Source organism: Vicugna pacos, chromosome 34 (assembly GCF_048564905.1).
Source record: "Vicugna pacos chromosome 34, VicPac4, whole genome shotgun sequence".
Lineage (NCBI taxonomy): Eukaryota > Metazoa > Chordata > Mammalia > Artiodactyla > Camelidae > Vicugna > Vicugna pacos.
In genome coordinates this window covers 10,249,184-10,257,297 of record NC_133020.1, presented here as the reverse complement: position 1 = coordinate 10,257,297, position 8,114 = coordinate 10,249,184, and the positions used below count along the sequence as shown (strand labels likewise).

The 8,114-nt window shown below is 42.9% G+C and overlaps 1 protein-coding gene across 1 annotated transcript in view; it reads left to right on the top strand.

The window, feature by feature from the left end:
- Window positions 1–3,001: 3,001 nt before the first annotated feature.
- The window catches only part of AEBP2 (AE binding protein 2), a 51,516-nt gene continuing 46,403 nt past the window's right edge, over window positions 3,002–8,114 (top strand). Inside the window, exon 1 of the mRNA XM_031670623.2 lies at window positions 3,002–3,882. Within this exon, the coding sequence (XP_031526483.2) occupies window positions 3,209–3,882 (674 nt within the window). The 5' untranslated portion in view covers window positions 3,002–3,208. The remainder of the gene's footprint in view (window positions 3,883–8,114) is intronic.

Here is an 8,114-nt window from a genome sequence, read left to right as displayed (position 1 = left end):
GAGGAGATGCATGCAGACTAATAATGTCTGCCGCTAAACCAAGAGGGAGAGAGAGAAAGGGAGAGAGGGAATAGGTAGGGAAGAGAGACAGGGAGGGGACAGAATGAAACAGACACCGTGACACACACAGACTACATCAATGGGGGCAAAATGTTAGTAACTGATCTATCTAAGCAGGTGTCCAGTTGTTTATTATCCAATTCTTTCAAATTTTCAGAAAATTTGCAATTGAAAAAAAAAACTCTCCAGTAATGGGAAACACACTTTTCCCCAAAAAGCCAGTTCTAAGATAGCTCATTTTCATGTTCAAATATAAATACTGCAGCTGCAGCATTCATTCGTCACTTCCCTTTCCACATGTCTAATCTCCACCTTTCACTCCTTTCATACTTTTCTCCCTATCGCCTATACCTTAGATACCCTTATGACATACCTGTAATCACATCACACCTTTAAAAATATTTTTCTAAATACATATTCTGTATATATATATATATATATATATATATATGTATGTCATCTTTCCAAGTCAACCTTTTAATTCAAGATTTCCTGTAATCTAATCTTTTTCAGCATTTCAGCTTTGCTTTCTCATGGTTAGTTAACACTGTCCCAAATAAATTATTCTGCTTTTCCATGGTATTGCTTTTCAGTTCTAGAATTCCCCCTCACACAGAATTCTTTTCTATTCACTCTTCAAGATCCAGCCAAATGACTTAAACTGAAATGTAGTTATCTATCTTACTTACACATCTGTTCAAATCCTACATGCTCCATGAAGTTTTCCTTAATTAACTCAGCCAAACTCAGCCAAAATCTCCATGGCTTAGTACAGTGCTTGTCAACTACACTTAAAATACACTTTTCAGTTAGACTCTCTGACAGTGCTTAATTGACAATAAAGGAGGATGCTAATACAGTCCTTGCCTACCTCAAAGGGTGGCTTTGAGTTTAAAATGTTTGTGGTCAGCATTTTATATATATATAAAATGTATATATATATATATATATAATGTATTGAAGTATAGCCAGTTTACAATGCTGTGTCAATTTCTAGTGTACAGCACAGTGCTTCAGTCATACATGAACAAACACGTATTCGTTTTCATACTTTTTCACCTTAAGTTACTACAAGATATTGAATATAGCTCCCTGTGCTATACCGTATGAACTTGTTTATTCTATATATAGTAGTATCTGTAAATCTTGAACTCCTAGTGCAGTCAGCATTTTGCATTGTGTATATGTGTGTGTATGCGTGAGAGAGAGAGAAGGTATCTGTAAACCATAATGTCCCATACTGTTATTTATTATTTTTATTTTTGCTTTCCCTTGAGGGAAACGTGTGGAACATACAACAGCCGTACAGAGGCCTAAGGCAGTAGACATAATAATACCGGGTACTCATGGTATATGAAAACTTTCCAAGATGTGTAGGAGTGCGGAGTCCCTGTTTTCAAGCAATCAGTTCTCTGATTCTCACTTCCCTTATACCCAAAACTAATCTGCCTGAAAATGTGCCCTGGGGTCAGAGTGTAATGTGGGCTCTTTTCCAAGCTTCCTTTATCCCAAATGCCCCTCCCCTACTTTACAAAAGAAAGGCATAATTCTTCCCCACCCCACGTCTTACTAAGGTGCTGTACCCCTGGGATGCAGAAACCTCTAGGACCCAAAAAAGGAACAACTGACTGGTGAATGAGAATGAGTAACACATCCTTTTACAAGTCAGGTGGTTTTCAGTTACTTGCTTTCAACAAAGTTGAAAGAAAACCTAGTCAGAGTTGTCAGCTGTTAGATCATTAAAAGTATTTTTTCTTTGTTAGAACTTTATGTGATTTTTTTTGGCATATAATTTGGAAAGAGTTCAAAGAATTGAGTTGCATTGCTATAACAAAACTCTATTCATTCTCATGTACTTATTCATGTGAACAAGTTTTCTCAGTGCTTACATCCATGGAATTGAAAGCTTGGAACAGAATTGAAGCAACTCGTTCTCACTCTAGTAATACTCACCTGCTGATAAATAATCTAGTTAAAAAGAAGTATTCAATTGCATCTTTTAAGATGCATTGCCAACAAAATTTTAATTTTGCGTTTAATATTCATTTTTAAATATTTGAAATACGTTTTGATCAGTGAGAATAGTAAGGCTTAGAGTGTTAGGATCACAGGAAATTTGCTAAACGACCCTTAAATTTCTATTTCTACACACATTTTTATTACAAGAAAATACAAGACGACCAACAAAACATTTCAGATATAAAATATATTGTTAGGATAAAATTCTGGAGGGGACGTGTAATGCAAATATGAGTTCCAGAAGATAAAGGATGGAAACTGCCCTAGTAGAAAAAGAGATTGTATTTTAAAAAGTGGATATTGGTGGGTATTAAATTCCTATGGTGTTTAGGGTTCATAGGCTACTTGTGACAGTCGTAAAACCTAAGAAGATAGGGAAAAAATGTGGATGTTACTTTAAACCATATAAGGATGTGCAAATTGTTTTAGAGGGCTGAGGAGCTAAAAAGTTTGATATCTTGAACATACGGTGACGGTGGTTTAATCGTTCCTCGGGATATTCAAACGCAGGTTAGATGAAAACCTGTCGCGCGTGTGGCTTTAGTACCTCGCATAGGTACCGTCTATCTTCAGTCGTTTGAATCGCCTCTCCTCGTAGACTGTAAGCGCGCAGAAGACCAGGGACTTGTTCGATTCTCGGCTCAGCGCCCGTACCCCGGGCACACTTCCCCGAACACCCCCGGAATGAATGACTTTATAGTGAGACCTGGGAGGGCCGTTAGCCTGTCGTTCCGCGCGCCCCGCCAGCCGCGAGGCCGCGGAAGGCGTGGGAAGGCCCCGCGGAAACTCTGAGCCCCCGGCGCTCCGGGCGGGGTCCGGGCGGGGTCCGGGCGGGGACCCGGCGGGGGCGCGCGGGCGCGGGCGCGGAACCCGCGGCCCGGGGGAGGCGCCACCGCGTGCCGCCGCGCAGGCGCGCAGCCGCCTCCGCGTGAGTGCGCGCAGTGGCGCGCCTGTCCCCGCGCGGGCTCCGTAGCGCGTGTGCAGGCTGACGCAGCTCGCGGGCCCTCCTCCTGCTCTGCAGCGGCGTCGCCGGAGTTTTGGGCGTTTGGGAGGGGGCCAGGGAGCGAGAGTCGAGAGAGGGAGGCGGCGGCGGCGGCGGCGGGGAGGAGGAGGAGGAGCAGGCGCCGCCATGGCCGCCGCTATCACCGACATGGCCGACCTGGAGGAGCTCTCCCGCCTGAGCCCTCTGCCCCCCGGCAGCCCCGGGCCGGCGGCGCGGGGCCGGGCTGAGCCCCCCGAGGAGGAGGAGGAGGAAGAGGAGGAGGAGGAGGAGGCGGAGGCCGAGGCGGTGGCGGCGCTGCTGCTGAACGGCGGCGGCGGCGGCGGCGGTGGGGGCGGCGGAGGCGGCGGCGGAGTGGGGGGCGGTGAGGCGGAGACGATGTCGGAGCCGAGCCCCGAGAGCGCCAGCCAGGCCGGGGAGGACGAGGACGAGGAGGAGGACGAGGAGGAGGAGGACGAGAGCAGCAGCAGCGGCGGGGGCGAGGAGGAGAGTAGCGCCGAGAGCCTGGTGGGCAGCAGCGGCGGGAGCAGCAGCGACGAGACGCGCTCGCTGAGCCCCGGCGCCGCCAGCAGCAGCAGCGGGGATGGGGACGGCAAGGAGGGCCTGGAGGAGCCCAAGGGACCGCGGGGCAGCCAGGGCGGCGGCGGGGGCGGCAGCAGCAGCAGCAGCGTCGTCTCCAGCGGCGGCGACGAGGGCTACGGGACCGGGGGTGGCGGAAGCAGCGCGACCTCCGGGGGCCGGCGAGGCAGCTTGGAGATGTCGTCGGATGGGGAACCCCTGAGCCGCATGGACTCGGAGGACAGGTCAGTGCACTGAAGCGTCCCCCCTTCCCTTCCTTCTCTTGCGCTCCTGGGCCCCTTCGAGGGGGCCGGGGGGGACTTTTTGCTGAGATCCCCCAGCTCCCCGAGTCCTCGGCCCCTCCCCCCGGCTCTCAACTCGGAAATCTCTCCCGGCCGCCGCGCCCCTCTCGCTGCGGATAGCGGCTTCCAACTCTCAAACCCTTTCCCCCCCAACTCTCCTTTCCCCGCCCTCTTTCCCCTCGGCTCTGCACTCCGTACGGACCGAAGGACGGCTCTCACTCGGGAACAATCCCCAAAGTAGGCCCGGATCCTCCGGCGGAGCCGAAGAGGGCCTTGATGTATACACATCTCGGTACACAAGGTTAGCTTCATCCAGCCGTGTTCGCGAATACTTGTCAGAACTATAATTGACAAGTGTTTTCCAACATGGCTGGTCTCGCCTGGATTTAACAGAACTTCCTTGTTCAGGGAGGAGACCCCAACCATCACTTACTTTTCTCTACTTAAAAAAAAGAGAAGGCTATTCTTTTATATTTAATCAGCGCTTCCAGGATGCCTCTTGTGTGGTCATTAACATGGTCTCCAAAGTGATTTTGGTAACTTCTCCTATTTGGTTGGTGATCAAATTGGGGGGTTTAAAAAACGTATTAATCGTCGTATAAAAGAATAATGAATCGATGTCCTTTAGAATAACTTTGCGGAATCAGAGAGTTGGAGCTCGTAACAAAATTCAATCTTAGGGTGCAACATGTTGGTATACGTTTTAAAGTCTTTTTGTAGTAATACTTCAACGTGAGTCATGATTTTAGATGATAATATTTAAAGTCACGTATTGGCGAGATCTCTGAAGGGATTAGTATTTTTCTAAAGCTTCTTAGAAGTAACGTGGAGACTGACAAAAATGTGATTTACTTTTTTGGGACATTAAAAAATTTATTGCTATAGTTTGTTTCAGTTTTTATTATCTTTACTTTTGATCTCTGGAAAAACTTCATGTTTTAACTAATTGGTTTTTAATGTACTTTTTTAAAAGGAGAGGACCATGTCATGCGTATTATACGGCATCAAAAGTATATTAGCGGTTATTTTGACCATCTGCTGATGTTTTGATGAGCAGTAGAATTTTTAACAATCGATGTTGACTTGGATTCAAAAGTTCAAGTATTCTAAAGTTGTAGAAATTCCGATTGCTAACTAATAGAATTTGATGCTTTATTTTCAAAATATTTGAGGCTTTGTATTCCTTATAGCTTTAATATATAAGCCGATATATTCATTTTTATCAGTTAATAAATGTTTGACATTTTACCTTACTATCTAGTTAAGGAAATATCTTGGATGTGGTAAAATAGACTGTGCAAACCTTGGAAAAATTGTACTGGACTATTTACGCATGGCAGGAAGGAGAATGTCTTCAAGAAGATGAAAAATTGATGTGAACTACACAATGAGGCATATGTTATTTATCATTTTACTATGTACTTCTCCATTGGTACCAGGACCCAGTGGAGCAGTATATATTGGTACCTTTGAAAAGTTGACGTTAGTTTATGCAGTCAGCATCTGCCCCAGTTGCGCCATTTACCTAGTGTACACACCCACCCACCCACCCACCCACCTAGCACTGCACGATTTAAATGTCTCTATCATTTCATATTCACAACTCTGGTGCCAGATAGGTATTATTTTGACCTACATTTAACAGATGAAGAAGCAAGTTGAGTGTCTCACTCAAAACAGTAAGTATGGCATGAAAGTGGTGGAGCTGGACCTGAACAAAGGTCCTCCAGTCCCCTGCTGTTTCCACTTCTCAAGAGTCAGAAGAACTCACTTTAGACAACAGGCTACAAGCTTTATGTGTTAGGTTTTTCGGTTTTTGTTTTTTTGGTTTTTTTTTTTTTTTGGAGTTGATAATCTGTCTACTACATCCTTTTAGGAGAAAGTGAATTATTGGTCAAGTAATATTTCAGGAAGTGGAGTTTTGGCTTCATTTCATTTTTATTAGATGTTCACTTGAATATGTAATTTTTATGTATTTCAGAGTAAAGAGTAAGATGTTGGTGCTGCAGGTTCAAATAAGGTTAAAACTTGATAACTAAACATACTTGCTTTTCTTGATGCTTAAACATTAGAGACTGCAAAATACTGTAATCATTTTATCATTTTACTATTATGGAGTAAGGGATTTATCACGGGTATTAAAAACTAGTGAAACTGGTTGTGGTCTTGATAATCTAAATTTTGAAATGCCTCCTTTCTGCCTTTGAGGGTTTTTTTTTTTTTTTTTAGTTTAAGTTTGTAAAGGATTTGTAGTTCTTATAAACTGTCCTGCAGATTACACCAACCTGTGAATTTTTTAGATTGATTTTAGAGCAATTTAGTAGGGAATCTTTATTTTTGGAACTAATGGAAGGGTATCGTGGTTTTAAAGTGCTTTTTAAAAAACATGAGGCAAGGACTGACTCCTATTGCAAGGATTTTATTATCAGAATTTACACTGTTCCTATTAGAATGCCCATTCAGGTTTTCTTTCACTTTGAAATTAGATTGTACTTTTGAATTTAACATACGTAAGAACCTTGTTGAAATATCTTAAGTATTTTTAACTGTAAGTACTTCTTTTTAAGAATTAACTGTGAAGACTTGGATAGTAAAGCTTGTGATCCACGGCGTCAGTTTACAACATGTGTTTGAAGTGTTGTGAAAGTGATCAGTTCATAAAATGATTAAATCACACTTGATACCAAAAACATTGATTATTTTTTTTCCAGGAGAAAGTTACTCAAAACCAGCATAAATGTATTGGTGTGTTTATTTTGGAAAAGTTAGAAACCTTTAAAGTTGATAGGAATTTACTTTTACTTTGGTTATGAAGGTAATGGAATTTTCTTTGCCGGGGAATATTTAGCTGTGTGAGGCCACTGAAAACTAGCTTTTGTTTTGCTTTGAACCTAAGCTTAAAGTACTTTTTTTAAAAGTTACCAACTTTTAAGTTAATTTCAGAGGCTAAATTCTAAGTAGAATTTTAGAATTTAAAATCTCTCAAATCTTTTTAGTGTAAAAATTAGTTCTAGCTGTTGAATCAGATTATACATGAAAATACTCTTAGCTGCTTATCTGTATAAGTGAACTGATAGTAACAGCCTCTGTTTTGTGATTATTTGTCTCCTTTTTGTATTATGGTTTTTTTCCTCTCACCCAGAATGTGATAAGCCTTGACTTATTTTTGAAAAAAGCCACTTTCATCAGCCTTTCTGGGTAAATCGAGGTGTCAAGTGAAGAGTGCCTGTGTTAGAACAGGTGATAGGGAAGGGCATTTGGTATGAAACTTAATGATCAGCAGAGTCCACAGGTCCTTACTGTTTTGTGGATTAAAATTTGGATTCCCAGCCTTACGGGTTGCAGACTTTGACACTGGGAAGACAGGGTTATGTTGCCCGCTTTCCCGGGAGTGTGATCAGGAAGATCTGTTTTCTAGTGTAGAGGCTAAACTTTTCAATCAGGCTAATACTAGAGGGCCGCATGTTAAGGTTATCAAGATCTCTCCAGGCTGTGTATGATTGAGGTACTGTTCTGCTCATATGTCATGATGGAACTGCTTTTCACTATCTCTTTCAGCTCTGAAGCAGCTGTTCATAGTCTCTTCAGACTCCCTCTTTTGGCTACCTTTAAAAAATTTTTTTTTTGGTGGGAGAAGGGGGTAAGTAGGTTTATTTATTTATTTATTTTTTTCATGGAGGTACTGGGAATTGAACCCAGGACCTGGTGTGTGCTAAGCATGCACTCTACCACTGGGCTATACCGTCCCCACGCTGGCTACCTTTTAATTTTAACTAAATTTAGGGAAGAGCCTCTCACAGGTCTGTTTTCATTGATTAGATATTGTAACCTTCAGTTAAGGAAGGTATGGCTCTGTGCTAAAAGCTAAACAAACAACAGTGAAACTACAGCTTTCCAGATTGAAACGGAGAGATTCTACAAGGTCTTTTAAGAAACATTGAGACCACTTCATTGCATGAGTTAGGAAATCTTGTGTGTAAGCTAGTTTGTTACCAAGCACAGGTATTTGCTATGTGTGGGAAGAACTCTTTACTGGATATTGTGGGAGATAGGAAATCAGAATGCTTTCTGCTTCACCCGTCTTGCATATTGCTTTGAAATTTTAACTCCAAGGTATAGTTTTGCCATAACACCTAGCACAATACTTCATTGACTCTAAACAAAGTTGGAGATTT